The sequence below is a fragment of the Chrysochloris asiatica genome, unplaced genomic scaffold (genome assembly GCF_000296735.1).
Source record: "Chrysochloris asiatica unplaced genomic scaffold, ChrAsi1.0 scaffold00025, whole genome shotgun sequence".
Classification (NCBI taxonomy): Eukaryota; Metazoa; Chordata; class Mammalia; order Afrosoricida; family Chrysochloridae; genus Chrysochloris; species Chrysochloris asiatica.
Genome location: NW_006408543.1, coordinates 16,753,232 through 16,773,977, shown reverse-complemented (window position 1 = coordinate 16,773,977; position 20,746 = coordinate 16,753,232). Strand labels below are relative to the sequence as shown.

The 20,746-nt window shown below is 40.4% G+C and overlaps 1 protein-coding gene across 1 annotated transcript in view; it reads right to left on the bottom strand.

The window, feature by feature from the left end:
• Nucleotides 1–7,470: 7,470 nt before the first annotated feature.
• Nucleotides 7,471–20,746, bottom strand: part of ATXN3 (ataxin 3) — a 35,873-nt gene continuing 22,597 nt past the window's right edge. Inside the window, exons 9-10 of the mRNA XM_006839566.1 lie at nucleotides 14,593–14,687; nucleotides 7,471–7,565 (exon numbers count right to left, since the gene is read on the bottom strand). Coding sequence (XP_006839629.1) covers nucleotides 7,471–7,565; nucleotides 14,593–14,687 — 190 coding nt within the window. The remainder of the gene's footprint in view (nucleotides 7,566–14,592; nucleotides 14,688–20,746) is intronic.

Sequence of the window (20,746 nt, the reverse complement as noted above, 5' to 3'; positions counted from 1 at the left end):
GCATCACAGAATTCTGCAAAACCAATGATTTGTTCGTTTCAAATACCTTCTTTAGACAGCATAAGCGATGATTATACACATGGACCTCACCAGACGGAATACACAGAAATCAAATTGACTACATCTGTGGAAAGAGATGGTGGAAAAGCTCCATATCATCAGCTAAAACAAAGCCAGGGGCAGACTGAGGAACAGACCATCAATTGCTCATATGCAAATTCAGACTGAAGCTGAAGAAAATGAAAACAAGTTCATTAGAACCAAATATGACCTTAAATATATCCCACCTGAATTTAGAGATCATCTGAAGAACAGATTTGATACATTAACACTAAAGACTGAAGACCAGAAGAGTTGTGGGATGACATCAAGAACATCATACAGGAAGAAAGCAGAAAGTCATTAAGAATACAAGAAAGAAGGGAAAGGTCAAAATGGATGTCAGAAGAGACACTGAAACTTGCCCTCCTGCATAGAGATGCTAAAGCAAATGGAAGAAATGAGTAGATCCAAGAGCTTAACAGAAAATTTCAAAGATCAGTTTGAGAAGATAAAGCCAAATAATACAGCAAAATTTGCAAAGATCTGGAGTCAGAAAACCAAAAGGGAAGAACACGCTCAGCATTTCTCAGGCTCTGATGAAAAAATTAAAGCCTCAACTTTCATTATTGAAGGATTCTCTGGGCAAATTATTGAATGATGCAGAAAGCATCAAGAGAAGATGGAAGGAATACATGGAGTCACTGTATCAAAAGGAAATGGTTGATGTTCCACCATTTCAATATGTAGCATATGACCAAGAGCCAATGATACTCAGGGAGAAAGTCCAAGGTGCATTGAAGGAATTGGCAAAGAACAAGGCACCAGGAATTGATGGAATAAAAATTGAAATCTTTCCAGAAAGTTAGGCGGCACAGGAGGCACTCACTCATCTCTGCCAAGAAATTGGGAAGACAACTATCTGGCCGACTGATTGGAAGAGATCAGTATTTGTGCCCATTCCAAAGAGAGGTGACCCAATGGAATGCAGAGATCATCGGACAATATCTTTGATATCCCATGCAAATGAAGTTTTACTAAAGGTAATACAGAAATGGCTGCAAGCACACATTGACAGAGCCGGATTCAGAAGAGGAGGTAGAACAAGAGATATTACTCCTGATGTCCGATGGAACTTGGCTGAAAGCAAAGAATACCAGAAAGATGTTTACCTGTGCTTTATTGACTACACAAAGGCTTTCACTGTGTGGCTCATCACAAGCTACGGACAACATTGTGAAGTACGAGTATTCCTGAACACTTAATTGTGCTCATTAGGAATCTGTACATGGACAGAGAGGCAATTGTTTGAACAGAACATGGGAACATTGAATGGCTTAAAATTAAGAAAGGTGTGTGACAGAATTGTATTCTTTCACCATACTTATTCAACCTGTATGCTGAGCAAATAATTCGAGAAGCTGGGTTACATGAAAAAAACATGACATCAGGATTGGAGGAAGACTCATTAACAACCTGCAATAAGCAGATGGGTGATACAACCTTGCTTGCTGAAAGTGAGGACTTAAGATATTTATTGATGAAGATCAGTATTGGTTGCATCTCAATGTAAAGAAAACAAAAAATACTCACCACTGGACCAATAAACAACATTGTTATCAATGGAGAAAAGATTGAAGTTGTCAAGGACTTCATTCTTCTTGGATCAACTATCAACACTCATAGAAGCAGCAGTCAAGAAATCAAACAATATATTCCAGTAGGCAAATCTGCCCCACATGGTCTTTTCAAAGTGTTGAAGTGCAAAGATTTCAGTGTGAGGATTACAGTGCGCCTGACTCAAGCCATGGTATTTTCAATTACCTCATATGCATGCAAAAGCTGGACAGTAAATAAGGACGACCGTAGAATTGATGCTTTTGAGTTACGGTGTTGGAGAATATTGAAAGTGCCATTGGGCTGCCAAAAGAACCAACAGATCTGTGTTGGAAGAGGTGCAGCCAGAGTGCTTCTTGGACGCCAGGATGGCCAAACTTTGTCTCTCATACTTCGGACATATTGTCAGGGGGGACCAGTCGCTGGAGAAGGATATCATGTTTGGTAAGTTGGAGGGTCAGAGAAAAAGAGGAAGGCCCCCAGTGAGATGGATTGGCAAAGTGGCAGCATCAATGGGCTCAAGCGTGGCAATAATTGTGAGGTTGTATCAGGACCAGGCAGTGTTTCATTCTGTTGTGCATAGGGTTGCGGAGTCAGTTAACGACTTGATGGCACCTAACAACAACATCTGCAAAGTCGGCAGCTCAAACCCAGCAGCCACTGTAGGGCACCCTACATAGGGTCGCTGTGAGTAAGGATGACTCAACAGTAACTTCCACTTTCCCAAACGTTATCTCCTTCTCCAGAAATTGGTCCCTCTTGCTCACATGTGCAAAGTAAGCAAGACCTTTATCGTCTCACCGCAGCACTTCTAAGGAACATTCTGGCAGTTAGTCTAAGACACATTTGTTCATTCTCAATTGTACATCACAGTCCATAGTGTGATGCCTATTCCTTGTCAACACCATAATTCAAATGCATCAATTTCTAGATCTTCCTTTTTCATTGTCCAGCTTTCACATGCATACGTTAAGTGCTATCTCGTAGGTTCAGACTCCTAGCAACCCTAGTGTTTCCGAAACTAAAAAATTGTGGGAGCAGAAATCCTTGTATCACAGAGTGGCTGGTAGACTCAGAATGCTGACCTTGTGGGTCGCAGTCCAGTGCTTCTCCAAGATATGTACTAATCCCTAAGATTAAAATGGATATAAAACTCATTCTAAAATTGACATTCTGCAATCTGTAGTTGGTTCAGGTGGTTCCCAACCATGACAGCTGGGTAAGGGAAAGCAGAGCTTCTGCGAACTACTACTAATGTGCTCTTAACCCCCAGGGTTAGGACAGTGAGTCAACATTCTAAAGTCAGATTCCAAAGACAACTCAGCAATGATTTTCCTTGTTTCTCTGGGAGCAGCTCTGAAGCTCTGGTAGTAAAAGGCCCCTTTGGCAGCAGTCGGCAAGAATGGAAACCCAGTGCCTCTCTTCACATGCCCCCACCTGCTGTCATTACTGAAGCTGGATCAGAAAGTCCAACAAAGAGAGGTAGCAGCTCAAACATCACACTTGCCAAGTCTTCTGAAGAATTTATGAAGACGCATGCTCAGGGTCAGCTGGTGGTGGCATGGCCTGAATCTGCCATTTCTGAAAAACAGATGCTGTTGGTCCTCCAATCACACTGAATAGCAAGGGTAGGAGAGGACTTGTTTATAAAATGAACACCCGTAGCAAAGGAAATTTTAAAAAGTGAACATTCTTTATTTAATAATCTTTTGATATTTAAAATACAACTCATGGAACATCCACATAACAGTAGACTCCTCAGTGTTAACAGTGCTTTGGAAGCCCGGCTTTTCCAGGGACCAGACGGGGGGCCTGTGTGCAGGGTCAGGGCAAGGGGCACACACAGAAGGGCTGTGAGTTGGTCCCTGAGCAAAAGGCATTGGCGCTGCGCATGTGTATTGCAGCCAAATGCAATGCTTTTCATTTCAGATCTTTTTTTTCTATTTGAATTCCAAAGAGTTTATTTTTATAGAACAGCAATTATAAAAAAAAAGGTTATTCCTTATAATCCAGTGTAGTAGAAATTAGATAATCACATTTCAAATGTACACTTTCAAAAAGAAAAAGCATAACAAATAATTCCTGGAAACATTCACCTTTGAACTATGCAGAATAGCTGAAGCGCTTACTAAACAAGTCAGGAATTTTTCTACATGTATTTAACCGACGCTTCCTACTGTTTTTTGTCTATTTACCCACAGTCTGAAAAGATTTACTGAGATACAATGTTATTCATTAAGCATGCCAATTAGTGTAAGTTTCAAAATGAGGCTATTGTTACTTCTTAAAATGCCAGGCCATTGTGGAAAAAAATTAAAATAGCAAAGACTTTCTTCAAATTAAAAATAAAATAAAATCTCAAATTAATCAACCCTGTCAATAATCCTTTTGCCCATGAAAGTGGAAGGGAACAAAAAACACTGTTGCTCTGTATTGTACTGACTTGACAGCAACAAAGATGCAGCATATATATATATATTTTAGCACAGATGATGCTGGCTATAAAGGGACTAGGAATGAAGTAAGGATTTTATTTTGGAAATATGGGGGACGATTATTTACATTGCTGAATTGACTAGCTGATCTAATCTGCTTTTCCGTAATTCCAATTACATGTGGCTTATCGTATCCAAACTTGTTAAATAAACATTTCATTCTGGAAATAGTGGCCCAAGGCTTCTGCAATTGCAGATAAACATTTTAATAGAAGTCATCAATATTATTGAGTCCTCCTAAGAGTTCAGAACACCAAGATTTACATTCTCTCTCTCTCTTTTTTCAATTATCATTTTTTTTGTTAATGCACTGAATCTTTTCTTGGACTTGCACAGATCCAATGGGCCAATTTTAAAGCATTTAAGTAAACCTTGGCACTAGCAAGAAAATAGTATCAAACATGCAGACATTAAAAATGTGTTTCAGGTTCTGAGTAGAAAAAAATTTATTGTTTAATATTAGCTAAAACAATACAGACTATTAGTTTTGCCTATAATGAATGATATTTAACTAGGTTTGGAACTTTTTTACTCATTAAATTACATTTGGCATCACAATAAAGCCTTAATTAAGAAAAATCAAGTTTTAAAGGAAATAAGCACCTCAAATAAAATAGATTGTGAATTATAAATTATTTGGTCAAAATCTTAGAATGGAAATATAAAGTTTACCTGCAGCAACCTTTTCAAATAATTTATACTCCTGACACATTCACGCTCATCACGTGAAAAAATGGACAGTGGTGGTTTTCAATCAGAGGTTAACTACTCTGAATTTTTATAAACGTAACTACTTATTAAATCTGTAACATATGGAAATAAAGTGGCATCTCCAAAGCTTGTTTAAACTTTACATAGAATACTGCTGCCGTCACGGGACACAGTAAATCCTGTTACTACAAATGATGCATTAGAAAAATGATACCAATAGTTTAAATATTAAACATTAATTTTTTCCAATTGGTAAAACAGAATGGAAATCCTTATAAGTTCTTAGAAGGACCATTATATTGTGAGCGTAGCCTTTTCTGATTTTCTTGCAGGATTACCATGTGCTAACTGTATCTTTGTATGAACTTTGTAATTTTCTGATACTGTGGGTCTGGGCACTGGCATTTTCTCATACTACTTTCCAGTTGATTAATGGATGAAAAGTGTTAAAATTAAGCCATTATAAACAAGATGGCAGGTGACTGGTACTGTTGGATCCATGTGCCAAATATAGCAATTTGAAAACAAATCAAATGCATTTAGCTACATCCAATGTGGGCTGCTCCGTTCTGTTTCAAAAAATCCCTAACATATTAAGGTCAAAATATCCTACTTCCTTAAGTGCTTTAATCACAGTATGGTACATTACTGTTAAAATATGAACTTTAAAATTCTAGTTAAGGTTAAAACTTTAATGCATATTAGTTTCCGCATTATTGTATCAGTTAAAGCGTATGACAAGTTTAATGTTTTGCCATTTCCATGGGAAAAGAAAAAGGTCAAATACCCATGGACAATATGACTGGAGTCCTGGGAATTCGGAGAGAAACGTTCAATCTTGAAAGTATTTTATTAATCTCGAGATTTCCAAACCAAATAGTAGTGCTAACGTTCCACATGTCATCTCTTGCTGTTCGAACATTTCATTATTTCTCAGACACATTTTCAATTGTTAAAAGAAAACGTTAGAATTTAGAAACCTCAGAGAACTTTCCTTGGCACAAAATAATGGCTAAACAAAACCAAACCTGTTTCTCTCTAAAAAATATTTCCTAATCAGAAATAAAAGGCAAGCTCTCATCTCTGTTTAGGTAGTCAGCAATCAATCCCAAATAAAAAAAACCTTCCCTGATCCAGTATGTGCAGCCATCCAGCTAGTGCACAGCCACACACGGCACCTATGGTGTCAAAGGACTTCTTGTCTTGATTGGTAGCTTGTGAGCCACACAATTTTCGAAAGACTTGCAAAGGGGGTTGGAAAGCAAAGGGTGGGGAACAGATGACAGAATTTAAATGCCCAAATTCATCAAATTAGACCGCTCCATGGACTCAACAAGAAACTGTTAATCCCTACTTAAGACTTTATCAAAACTACAGCCTTTCTTACTTAGAGATCCACCACATTGTGTGTGACCTCTATAATTCTTAAGCTATTTAAATACCATGGAAGTGTCGAATTACCGTATAAACTTAAACACGTTTCCATTAGTAAATTATTTGCATGGTCCAGATCTCCTCTGGCAAGCTATTCCTATGAAAAGATGTGCGGCAGAAGCAGACATCTATGTTCCATGACTCAAGCGCAAACGGAACGGAAAACTCTCGTCACAAGAGAAAACATTCTCATGAAAACAGCTACTAAAATTGAAGGCCAATTTTCTCTGTCATACATTCACGGTGGGTATCATATGTTGTCTTACAGCAAAAGGAAACATCTTTGCATACGCTGCTTTCCCTGTTTTTCTCTCTAGGAGAAGAAAAGGAGTAAGGTGCAGAAGAGAGGGTTAGCACAAAGCTGTAAAGTTCAGACTTGAGAAGACATTCGCGTAGTAGCTGGGAATGCACGTGGTCACACGTAAAAACAAAATGATTTATTCTCGGGTATTTGTGCGGGGCTGATTTCAGAGTTTAGAAATGCACCAGAGTCATGAAATAATGATCCCATTTTCGAGGGCTTAAGAATCAAACCTCAAGAGAGAACGGTGATCCTCTTTTGAAAGAGTTGTATAAAAACAATGTAAACCAGGAAGCAGAGAAATTGTGATCAGAAGCAGTTCACAGGAGCGAACAGCCTAGTGCTTAACGGTTGTAGGGAGAATGGTCTGTCCCCCTGGAACCATTATTATAATCAACAGAGACGCAAGATACTTTCCCAAAAGGTCAATCTGGTTCATGAGAAATCAGAACGACCACTGAATGGTCAGGGTGAGTCAAATCACCTACATAGAATAGGAAAAAAGGAAACAAAATGTATGGAAAAAGTTCTGTGGCAAGAGCTAATTTAAGTGGTCTGCAAAAAGATCTGAGAAAAAGGTCCCAATTTTAGACATGCTAAATATTGCACACTCAAAAAAGAAGGAACATTTAGAAAACTATTTAAAATTCCTTTAATTGCGGAAAGCCTCTTTGGCTAGTATGTGGAGGACCATTACTTAGTCCTACAACGGATGCCTTTTTCCACTTTTTTACCGTTTTGTTTGCAAACCATCCCAGTCTTATTTCCTCTGTTGTATGTTGTTCTCTGACAAATTGTTATAAAGAACCAGATGTAATCACACAGGGGAATGTAGGAAAGTAGGGATACTGAAAAGGTTTTTAAAAGGCATTGTTATTTTTCTCCTTCTGTCTTGAAATTATTTCTAACAGTTTCTAAAGACATGGTCACAGCCGCCTGAAGCATATCTTCTTCACTCATAGTATCACCTGGTGGGAGAGAAAACACATTTCTAAGAAATTCTCAAAGTCATTCAAAAGTAAACTCTTAGATTATGGGCATCTTGTATCTTTTTAAACACTAATTTCTTTCTTGTCTTTTTTTGAGTTTTTAATTCACAAGAGTAAAATTCACTCTCTTTGTTGATGTTTTTGTTTAAAGTGCCGTCAAGTTGGTTCCAACTCATAGCGACCCCATATAGGATTTCTGAGGAGCAGCTGGTAGGTTTGAACTGCCAACCTTGTGGTTCTCAGACAAATGCATAGATTTGTCAAATATCAAAACACCAGAGGGAATGGAAGCAAATCCTGTTGAATGATGATGCACAGAGGATACTGTAATCACTGCAAAGCCGACATTCTCCCATGTAAACTATCACTCAGTTCACAGTAAAAAAACAAAAGAAAACAAAAAACACTCCAGAAAATGAACTAGTGTTGCCCCTTTGAGGCCAACAGCACAGAGAGAGGTTCTATGTCCCTTTCCCAGATGTCATATGAGGAAATCCCTAAGGACGTATGCAGCCTTTGGAGTATGGCTTCTTTCATTTACACAATGCAACTGGGATCCATTCCCATGTTGTTGGAAATGTCAACAGTTCATTTTCGAATATTTTTCATTATCAAACGATTATAGAATCACAGGTAGTTGCACAGAGTTCAGTACAGTTGTACTCTTTGGACCAACTTCCCTGACAGTCATAAATCACAGAAACACGGTCCACATGGGTACAAGGTGCACGTGTACTTAGTTCTACAGTATTCAATCCTAGGTGGCTATCTGTGTAATCTCCACCAGCCCAGCCAAGAAACAGTGCTTGTTTTTAGATGCTGCTGAGTGGGTTCCCATGCTTAGCAACCCTACAGAGGGTTTCTGAAGAGTGGCTGCTGAGTCTGAACTGCCGACCTTGCGTTTCAGTGCTTATCCTAGAGAGCCACACCAGGACTCCTAAAAACCTGCTAAAGTACCAAGACTCTGCCTCTTGCAACTCTTTTTGATTCACACTCACTTCCTTTTCCCCCAAATTTCCTTAGGCTCAGGCAATCATGAAGTGATTTTTCAGCTCTAGAATTCTGACATTTTGAGAAAGTGACGCCGTTTTGATCCCTCCTGACATAATTAAGCTTGAGCCTATTGCTTCTGGAACTGTGGCAATCCACCCCTTTGGTGGTGGTGGTGGTGGGGGTGTCTTCCTTTTTGCTGCTGACACTCCACTTTACCAAGCATGATGTCCTTCTCTCCAGGGACTGGTCCCTTCTGATGTTACGTCTTTAGTATGGGAGACAAAGTCTGGCCAACCTGGTTTCTAAGGAGCACTCTGGCTGTACTTCTTCCAACACAAATTGCGTTGCTCTTCTGGCAGTCCATGATATGTTTAAATATTCTCCTCCAACACCTTCAAATGCATCAATTCTTTTACGGTCTTCCTTATTCACTGTCCAACTGTCACACACATACGTAGCTGCTGTTGGTGTCATTGAGTCAGTTCCGACTCACAGTGACCCTGTAAAGGGTTTCCAAGGAGTAGCTGAATTTGAACCATCAACCCTGTGGTTCAAACGAACATCGCAGTTCAGTGCTTCATCCTACCATGCCATTACCAGTCTGCCTCCCCCCACCCTGAACATCAGCACGCCCCTGCGGAGGTGGACCCCCTCATGGAGGGCCCCCATGGAGGACGGTGGGCAGAGCATGGTGATAATCGTTCTCCCTCAGCCCCAGGGACTGCAGTATAGGGGGTACAGGGAAGGATTCCACAAAAGCAAAGCTGACGTGTACAGACCAGGTCCCCAGTCACCTTCACTGCTGGCCTTCCCAGCCATTCTGTAGCCAGTGACAGCGGTTGGTCACCTGGTAGATAAGTTATGGAAAATACCAAAGACTGAGTGAGGTGCACCTAGTCCTAAAATGGATGTCTTTGCTCTTGAACACTTTAAAGAGGCCTTGTGCAACAGATTTGCCTAATGCAATATGTCGTTTTGTTTCTTGACTGCTGCTTCCATGACTGTTGACAGTGGATCCAAGCAAAATGAAGTCTTTACACAACGTCAATCTTTTCTCGATTTATCATGATTTTATTAGTCCAGTGGTGAGGATTTTTGTTTTCTTTACACTGAGGTGCAATCCATACTGAAGGCTATGGTCTTTGATCTACATCAATATTTCAAATTCTCTTTGCTTTCAGCAAGCAAGGTTGTATCGTCTGCATATCACAGGTTGTTAATGAATCTTCCTCCTATCTTGATGCCAGGTTTTTTCATATAATCAAATTTCTCAGATTATATGCTCACCATACAGAATAAGTACAGTAACAGAATAAAATGTGGTGCACATCTTTCCTGATACTAAACAATTCAGTATCTCCTTGTTCTGTTGGTTGACATACAGGTTCGCCATGAACCCAATTAAGCGTTACAGAATATTCAATTCTCTACAATGTTGTCCATAGCTTGTAACAATACACACAGTCGAAAGCCTCTGCATAGTCAATAAAGCACAGGAAAACATCTTTCTGGTATTCTCTGCTTTCAGCCAAGATCCATCTGACATCAGCAGTGATAGCCCTTGTTCTACATCCTTGTCTGAGTGCGGCTTGAACCTTTGGCAGTTTCCTGTCAATGTACTATTACAGCTATTTTTGAATTATCTTGAGTAAAATTTTACTAGCATGTGATACTAATGATCTTGTCTGATGACCTCAGCACTCTGTTGGATTATCTCTCTTTGGAATGGACACAAGTATGGATCTCTTCCAACCAGTTGGCCCAGGGAGCTGTTTTCTAAATGTCTTGGCCTAGATGAATGAGTGCCTCTAGTGCTGCATCAAAAAAAATTTAAAGATTTTAATTTTTATCCCACCAATTCCTGGAGCCGTGTTCTTTGTCAATGACTTCAGTGCACCTTGGACTTCTTCCATCAGGATCCTTGGCTCTTGATCACAAGCCTTCTCTTGAGGTCTTTAAACACTGACCATTTCGTTTTGGTACAGTGACTGTGTATTCCTTCCATCTTCTTTTGATGCTTTCTGCATCATTCAATATTTTGCCCATATTGTTGTTGTTGTTAAGTGTCGTTGAGTCGGATCCGACCCATAGCGACCCTATACAGGGTTTCTGAGGAGTGACTGGTGAGCTTGAACCACTGACCTTGCAGTTCAAACGGCTTTGCAGTCTGGCACATTAACCCACAGCGCCACAGAATACTTCAATGTTGCAAATTGAGGCTTGAAATTGGTCTTCAATTCTTTCAGCTTGAGAAATGTTGAGCATTTTCTTCCCTTTTGATTTCTAAACTCCAGATCTTAGCATATTTCATCACAATACTATATTTTCTCAAGCTGCCCCTTGCAATTTTCTGCTCAGCTCTTTGACTTCCTCAATTCTACCACTTGCTTTAACATCTCTACACTGGAGAGTAAGCTTCAGAGTCTTTTCTGACATCTTTTTTTTTTGGTCGTTTTCTTCTTGTCTTCTTAATGACTTTTTGCTTTATTCCTGTATGATGTTCGTGATGTCATCCCACAATTCTTCCCGTCTTTGGTTATTAGTATCTAATGCATCAAATCTGTTCTTCAGATGATCTCTAAATTCTGGTGGGATATGTGCTGGTATGGCTCTGTGGGATAAAATACTGTATGTACCTCTAGGTCAGTCTGAACCACAAGGTCAGTGGTTCAAACTCACCAGCTGCTCCTCGGAAACCCAATGCAGGGTCACTGTGAGTCAAAACCGACTCGCATTTAACAGCAATGTTCAACATCAATTCTGGCTCTAGTGAACTTTTTAAAAATTGTCTTCAGCTTCAGTCTGAACTTGCAATATGAACAACTGATGGTCTGTTCCAGAGTTTGCCCCTGGTTTTATTTTGGCTGATGATATGGAGCTTTTCCCTGTTTCTTCCCACAGATGTAGTCAACTGGATTTCTGTGTATGTCATCTGGTGTGGTCCATGTGTATAGCTGTCTTTTATGCTATTTAAAAAAGGCATTTGCAATGTAGACATCACTGGTCTTGCATACTCCTATTATATAATCTCCAGCACCATTTCTATTACAAGGCCATGTCTTCCAAAGAGCCTTGCTCTGTGTTTTCAACCTCTGCATTCCAATCACCAGTAATTATCAATCAATCATGTTGATTGTATGTTTGATCAATTTCAGACTAAAGAAATTGACTGAATACTTACATTTCACTGTGGCTGGCTTTAGTGGTTGGGGCATAGAATTGATGACAGTGGTGTAAGCTGGTCTTCCGTGCAAGAGTATGGCTATTATCCTATCACAGCCAGCATTCTACATCAAGATAAATCTTGAAATGTTACTTTTTTGATGATGAAAGTGACACCATTCCTCTTCAATTTGTCATTCCTGGCATAGTCAACCATATGATTGTCAAATTCAAAATGGCCAACACCAGTCCATTTCTGCTCTCTAATGCCTAGAATAGACTCCTGGTGTGGTGTTGTAGGAGCAGCACTGGATTTTGAATCACAAAGTTGGTAGTTCAAACCTACCAACTACTCCTCAGAAATCCAATACACATTCCAACTCATGCACTATGAGTCAGAATGTACTTGATGGCATTTAATACCACCACCTAGGATAGTGATCTTTATGTATCCCATTTCATTTTTAACAACTTCCAATTATCCTAGTTTCATATTTGGTGCATTCAATGGCCTGATTACTAATAAATGTTTACAGCTGTTTCTCCTCATTTTGAGTTGTGCGCCATCAGCAATTGTAGGTTCTAAAAAGTGTTACAGCATTCATACCGCAATGAACTTTCCGTTGAAGAGACAGCTCTTCCCCAGTTGTATTCTGAGTGTCTTCCCACCTGAGGGGCTCATTTTTCCGGCACTATATTTGACACAATTCTTCATCATGTTCAACATTCAATCCTCTGGTGCTAACTGACAGTGTTCCTCTGCTGTTCATAAGCTTCTCAGTGGCTAAACATTCGGAAGCAGTCTGCCTCCTCTCCTAACTGGAAGTTAAGCTGAAACCTGTCTACCACGGGTGTACCCCTGCTGCTATTTAAAACACAGTGGCATTGTTTCCACACTCGCAGCAACACGCAAGTCACCACAGTATGTCAAACTGACCTACGAGGGTGGTGCTGTATGTTTCAGGTTATAAATATCTGCCATATTATTTTCCACACTGGCTGTCCCACTTTGAATAAAGTATAGAAATCTTACCTCCCTTTATCTTCCCCCACTTTTAATCTAATATTTTGAAATCCTTCCTATGTACAGGAAAACCTGTAAAATCAGGAACCTGTTGAAGGTGGAAAAACCTGCCACTTCTGGCCTCAGTGTGGGTCCAATTGCTCCCCCTGCAGGTCACTACCCTCACTCCTCTGTCAGACCTCCACTTGGCACTTCTCTGACACCACCCTAGCTGGAAGTGTGTGTGTGTGTGTGTGTGTGTGTGTGTGTGTTACAAGTCTAGATTCCCTGCCTGGCGTTTCCTGAGTAGGGCCCCAGTTTCTTCTGTGGTGCTTGTCTGAGTACAGCATTTATTGTCTAAATGTTCTGTCTCACTAAGCAGCCCCTAAAATTCCAGCTTTCCAGTTTATACATGCATGGGTTTATTTTCAAGCTACTGGTTATGAATCGGGCTGCGAACCTTAAGGTCAGCAGTTTGAAACTACCAGCTACTCTGCGGGAGAAAGATAAGGCTTTCTGCTCCCGTACAGATTTATAGCCTCGGAAACCCTGTACAGGGTCGCTATGAGTCGGTTCCGACTCCACGGCACATAACCACCAGCACTCTGCGACAAAAGCAGGCATTTCCTGTGATTTTTGTTTATACCCATAGCTTTTCCAATAGCAAGTCTGGAACACATGAGGCAAAAAAGAAAACACAGAACTCACTACCAGGCACTAAACCAGTCTGCCTCTGCTCGCCTGTCAGACTCTTCGGTCTGTTTCAGTTCTAGAATGCTCAAAACCTCTGAAGGTGGTCTGAGCAGCAGCAGAATGGAAAAGCCCCAGTTCTTTCCTTGTTAGTGCTACACAGCATCGCACTTTACGGCCACACCCATCTGGGTGTCCACTCACCAGGAGAAAGTGACATTCAGGTCATTTTGTTTGTGGCAACTATGAATAAAACCATTACAAGTATTTGCAATACAGTGTGGCGCTGTAGGCGCAGTAGCAGAAAGCTGACCGCAAGGCTGGAGGTTGAAACCCACCAGCCCCTCCTCAGAAACCCTCTACAGGGTCACTCGGAGGGGGAACCAACACAAGGGTCCTTCCTGACCACAGGATCAGTAACTAGGAGCAGCACTGCTGGGCAGCATGGCTAAGTGTATATTTACATTTATAAGAAACTGCCAGGCTGTCTTCCAAAGTTTTTACACCATTTGGCATTCCCACCAACAACGAGTGAGGAGGCTCCAAAAAGGTTGTGGAAAAATGCCATGATCTTTTCATTACATTTTTACCAAGAACTCTTTGAAGCCCCTACCTGTGAGTGTAACTGTAGCCTTGACCCTCAGCATTTAGAATAGGGTAAAGTGGCATTACATTGTGATGTGTGACGCTGTGAGTTAATACACTGGACTGGGGTCGGTTTGGACCACAAGGTCAGCAGTTCAAGCTCACCAGTCATTTCTGAGGAGCACCACGTCAGGGTGATGTTAAAATTGTTTTTATTGTTGTTTTGAGAGTTCTTTCAATAACTCAGTGTCCTATTATTTAAACTACACTTGAGTGTTTTCATTTTTCCAGGTCAGAAAATGTTGACAATCTCGTGAGGAGTTTTTGAAGGAGGTACTAACTACTGTGCAGTAACAAGTACCATGCTCATCATTTTAAAGAAAAACATTCCGTGAACACTCTGATCTCCCTAGTTGTCAACCCAGGGGCATCTAGTAGATTATGAATCAATTCAAACATTCCAGGACAATCAGAAAGTGGAAAACAAGTTGTGACATGAAGATCACATGGAATCTGTATGTCTAATGGAGCCTATCGGTGACACATGTGATGAGGTCAGTCGGAGAGTCTTACTTAGGTCAGTCCCCAGAGCTCCTGAACTTGTGGTCGGCCTTTCACATGGACGTGGTGCTGGTCCCGGTGGGTCCACCTGCTGCTGCTGTTGCTGCCTGAAACATGCAAAGATGAATACACAGTCAAGAAACACAGCACACATAAAAGAAAAAATGTACCCTGAGAAAAACTATGCACATGGAATAGAAACTGCTCTCCCGAAAAATACTCTTTGGCATAAAAACCACAAATGAATGGCAAAGCAATTCATTTCACAGACACACAGTGTGTATTACTTAAACGTTCTGAAGTGTAGATCCTTGGAAAACATGAGAGAAAACCTGAATTTCTCATATTGTCTCCACAAGATGACTTGCTTACTGTTTAGACAGATGGCTTTTCAAATAAGAATCTCATTTTAATTCTCTGCGTAAACTAGACATCTCCTGCTAATCTTCTCTTGCTTGTCCCTCCCCTCTTTAGATTAGGCACAGCGAAAACACCAAGCCCTCTTGTTCATCTGTTATCTGGGGCCTAAACCTGAGTCCTGGAGTGGTGCTGTAGGATAAGCACTGGTCTCCTAACCCCAAGGTTAAACCCACCAACTATTCCTTGAAAGCCTCTATAGGGTTGCTATGAGTCGGAACCGACTTGACGGCACTTTAACAACAACAAACCTGAGACAGTCACCAGATACAAGGATGAAATGAAAGCACTGATTCTTAGGTTCTCATAGTTATTGCATTAAGACAATGTCTTCCTCTACTTTTTAAAAAGGAATAACATAGTCAGACACCACATTAAAACATGTTTAAACATGAGGACTATGCTGTGAATATGTCAAAGAGTATGCTCTTGTAATTATAAACTTTATGAGATGAGGTTAAGTCAAAGTAAGTGTTCCAGTTCATACATACACGGATTTATTCCAAGCAAAAGGTGGTTAAATGTGTCTCTGCAATCAGAGGATGGCTGCAGACAAGCTCTTTCAGAAATATACTTGTCTTAGTCTCATTAGAATATCTTCAAAAAAAGTGCAAAATAATGATTCTGAAGTCAGGATTCATAATAAATTTTTAACAAAATCCAAGTGGGCATATTTCCAAATCACTGAAACTTTACAAAAATTTTACAGGAAAATGAAAGTGTTTTTAGATGGATCCAGCATGTTAAGAAAGGGTGGGAAGATCTCAAACACTAGTCAAGAGAGGGAAGACTGTCAACCTCAACGAATGAAGAAATTGTGACTGAAGTCCAGAAACCGGTGAAAGAAAACCATAGAATTACCACTAACACATATGCCAGCTACTCAAGATGGGATTTCACAAGGTTCAGTGTTTTCAATTTTAAGCGAACATCTTGGCCTCAGCTAGCTTTCAGCTTAATGGGTGTCAAAAGTGTTGTGGCAAGCTCAGCTGGCTCAGAGAGCAGATCTTGCCATCTTTTAAGCACAACTGCAACTAATGAAGTTGGTTTCATGGAACGAACTGTTAAGTAGGAATGAGTCTTGGGTTTACTAATATGATCAGAGAGCAAAGTCTAATGGAAACTAGCTTTCAGGGGATCTGTGATCCAATTAAATCCAAGGCAAAGAAGTCAGCACAGAAGGCCATGGCATGTCCTTTCCTGAACGACACAGGACGATCACAGGGTTTATTAGGAAGACATTTGAAGAAATGAAAAACTGCATTTGGGAGAAAAAAAGGCCAGGAAAGTTGTGCCAAGGAATCTTTTCCCATCCTGACCACGCACCTGCTCATTCTTCAGAGGGTAGCAAGGACTATCCCATGAGAATTTCTCTGAGAAACCTTATCCCATCCACCGTATAGTCCTGATCTTGCCCCTTCAGACTACTTTTTTGGTGCCCAAACTCAAGAATGTCTCAAAGGACATGATTCTAGTCCCCAAAGGATGTCAAAACTGCCATTGTGATGTGTTCTGTACAAGTTTAAGAGTGCAGAGTTCTTCAGGCAAGGGCTAGAAAGATGAAAACAATGATGGAAGAGATGTTGAGAAACAATCGATTCACATTTTGATATTTTAGATTAGTAAAATGGTTTCTATGAATTTGTAACAATACTTTTTGACTTACCCTGATACTCTGAAATGTGGAGGCAAAATGAGAAATCATGTTATAAATAACTGAAAAATCTGGGTAAAAGGTAGATGGGGAGCTCTGTGTAGTATTTCTGTTATCTTTATGTAAACTTTAAGCTATTTCAAATATACATAAGTGAGTATATAATTAGAACATAACCGATGAGCTGACTGAGAAACCACAGCCTGAAAACACATAAATTAGGACTTCAAAAGGAACTAGGCTTTAAAGACTGCCAGCAACACTGCTGATGCTCCACTGCCCTAGAGCGGATTCTGACACACAGGGAGCCTATAGGACAAAGAAGAGCTGCCCTATAGGGTTACCGAGGCTGTAGCATTTACAGGAGTAGAATGCAAACCTTTCTCCTCCAGAGTGACTTGTGGAATGAAATCAAGTGCTTAACCACTGTACCACCAGTGCTCCTTAGCACTGTTAATCGAACGCTGTTAAGTGCCCTCGACTCAGTTCTGACTTACAGCTATCCTGTATAGGGTAGGTAAGTAGGTAAGGAGTGGCTGGTGAGTTGTTGAACCCCAGTGGGAAGTGCAGAGTACTGACATCTGCACAGATGTGACTCCCGATGTGCAAGGCTAGGGATGCACACACGGGCAGGACGCATCCTCCAACTGGGAGTTAGAGGATTCCTAGCTCATCAGCTGTAAGTCCATGCTCTCATCCTCTCCACTCAAGAAAGGAAGGCAGAATGTAAGGGAGTGATCAGCTCCAGTCGACATTTAATTTATGGAAAATGAGACGCAAGTCAATTGTCAACCTGGAAACAAGCCTGACACCTTTCTACTAGTTGACTCTGTAAGGGACATGTTTCATTCAGCCTCTGTTCCCTTTGAGCTTTTCCACATAGCTTCGGCCTAGGATGCTGGAAGATTCACAACTCCAGGCCTCTGAGTCCCTGCAGAGATTGGAGAGGTGGACAGGAGGCAGTGCCACCGGCCTGCTGTGGTGGCTGTCCTCTGCTGGAAAGCCACAGAGAAGTCAATCCTACCATCATGCTTCACGGAAGCTGCATCGAGGGCCAGATTTCCCGTTCCCGTATCTAGGCTGCTTCCTGATCCCAATGTCTTGATCCCAGAATCAAAGGTGTGGTAAGATGTTCTTAGATCCATACTCCTGACTTCCCGTTTTCTCAGTTGGGACAGTGGCTGCAGCTCTTCTGGTAAGTGGTCTGTTGAGGCCTAACCTAGAGCCTGCACCATCAACTCTCCAAGGCTTCTGTAAACATCTTTCTGTTTTGACTGCCTTTCCTCTTAGAACACCTCTAGTAGCTTGTTTCATAACTGGAACCCTGTCTGAGAAACTAAACCACGTAGCAACTCAGTGAGACACAAACACTTCTAGCAATCCCTGGCCATGGGAACAGTGTCTGTGTCCCTGCTTGTTGGGAAATACGATGCTTTTCATAACAGAAAGAATCTGTGCTCATTCCAGAGCTACCCCTGCAGGAGATATTAATAATGCTACCTCATCTATCCGTGGAACAGTCACAAAATATACATTATACATGTATATACACTGCCTGGTTTTAAACTCAGTAACTTGTAAGTTTCAGCAGGTTTTATAGTAACCTAGCTGATCCAATAGTTTTACTTGGGGTTTTAAGACAGATAAAACAGTTTAGAGATTATTACTGAGAGTAAAACAGAGTAAAGCTTTGAAAATATTACTTAACAAGTCTTGCTCATAAACTGTGATCTTACAGGATGAATTTTAATAATATTTTTTGCACTAGAAAAAAATCCACTCAATGTGCTCTGAACAAGAAAAGTATCATTACAAAGCCTTGAATGCTCTACACAGAGAAAAACAAAAAACGAAAAAACAACTATCAAATGGTATGAAAAACAAAGTTGGTAACTGGGTCAGTTTGGGGCCAACCTTAGGATCAAGTTCCTAAAGATGGAAGCAAAAGAGACAAGGACCCATTTAGTCCTGTTGTTGTCAAGTGCTGTCGAGTCAGTTCTGACTCACAGCCACCCTGTATAGGGTTTCCAAGAAGCAGATGGTGGATTTGAACTGCTGACCGTGGGGTTAGTAGTCCAGTGCTGATCCTACAGTGCCACACCAGGACTCTATCTGACGTCAGTAAAAAAGGAATGTTAGCGATAAAGCAAATACTCGTTTCAAAGCTCCTCTTATGATAGGTTCTACAAGACGTTTAACACTAGTCAATGAATGGTAAAAGAACCTTGGTAGTGTGGTGGGTTACAAGTTGGGTTAGTAACCACAAGGGCAGCAGTCTGAATCTACCAATCGCTCAGTAGGAGAAAGGCTTTCTGCTCCTGTGAAGATTTATAGCCTCAGATACACAGGGTCGCTATGAGTCAGGAGTGACTCCATGGCACAGAACCACCAATGTTAAAAAAAAAAAGCAGATCTGTAAGTCAGCACTTGACTTTCCTCAGCAACATGTAACAACGATGTAGAATATCTCCTATTTCTCCCCAAGTTCCCACCAGGATAGTCACGGTCAGACCAAGGCTGAGGATGGTAACCACTACTATATATAAACCTGCCCAGGGCCCTGTCAACTGCTGTCTGGTCAGAAAGGAGCTGTATCCTCACTCCAGCAATTTGCACAGGGTGTCAGGGGGATTCAAGCATGCACTCATTAGACACACTAGCCACTGCCGTCACTGTGCGCCTTCCCACCAGATGTCATGGAATGTTTGCTGCTTGATCTTTCTTTTCTACTATAAAAAGTTCAATCATTAGAAGTTTTGTATTTCTAATTCAAACTCGCCCTAAAAATGTATTTTAAAGAAAAATTTGTTTTATACTTTAAAGAGATTTTCTTTTCTAAGGTGTATTCATGAATTTGGAAGCTTCTCGATACAGCCTGGCTGCCTAGACCATTCTGCCTAGTAAAAAACGAAGCTGGAAATAAGCGTGGCAGATTTATCCATTGGGACAACTTTTCCAGAAATTTCGTTTCTGTACCAGGCCTTCACGATGTTCAACGTCCTTTAACTCAATAATACAACATCTACAGGATGAGAGATCCAGGGCCTAGTCAGTACAAGGACTATTTATTGCATTACTCCTGATACGTGCAAAAATCAGAACGTTCATCTGTAGATTAAGATATATCCATTCATTTTATGAAACTTAAAAAAAATGAAATAAAGATCGGAATACCTCACATCATGGGAAATGATATAGCATTCAATGGGTAGAAGCTCACGTAAGCGGGTTAGATAGTATGTATGTGCGTTTGTGTGACTAGAAGAAAATGTGGCAAGACAGTAGTAGTGGTTATTACAGAATGGTAGGCTCATGCTTTCTTTTAATTTTATTGGTGTTTCTTAAACTAAATTTTCTAGAATATGAGTTTTTATCTAATTACGTTAAAGGGCTTTTTAACATTAGCTGGATTATTTACCTGATGATACAAAATTAACCATTAATTATTACTGTGTACTGATAATTATTGCCATTAATCTTGTGATCATGGCATTTGATTGTTTCAAAAAAACAACAAAAATAGAGCCATAAAAGCAAACAAGAAAACCCAATTTTGGCCACGTGTTGCTTGCTGCAGTAGACAAACAGCTCATTCTGCAAGTTTCTCTACTTTGGTAGAAACCTGAAGTTTATTAAAAAATTTTAAAGGAAGTTGAAAGGCACTAATAAGCGCTATTGGGAAATTTAAAATAAAACTAAATCCATTAATCTAACACTGTAAAAAGACTAGAAATATCTCACATTAAGAGGATGTCAGCTGATCAGAACTTTCCTTCATATACTTCTGTGTTGTGACTTTAAAAACAAAACAAAATAGAAAAGGTAAATACCATCTTAAACGTCATTACACCAAGTATAAACTGCTTTCCTATCTTGGATATGGCTACCATGCTGCCAGTTATATGACTGTAAGGTGCTGCACTTTCAGAGACTCTGAAACGTGAAAAACCAGACCTCTTCGAGTTGATGAAATGCACAGACTCTGCCGCTGGCCGTTTGCTTTCTGAGCTGGGACCAGAGGATCCCCGTGTGTCTATTACAGTTCTTGTTATCTTTAAGATGGAGTTTAAGTTAAAATAAAAAAAAAAGGGGGGG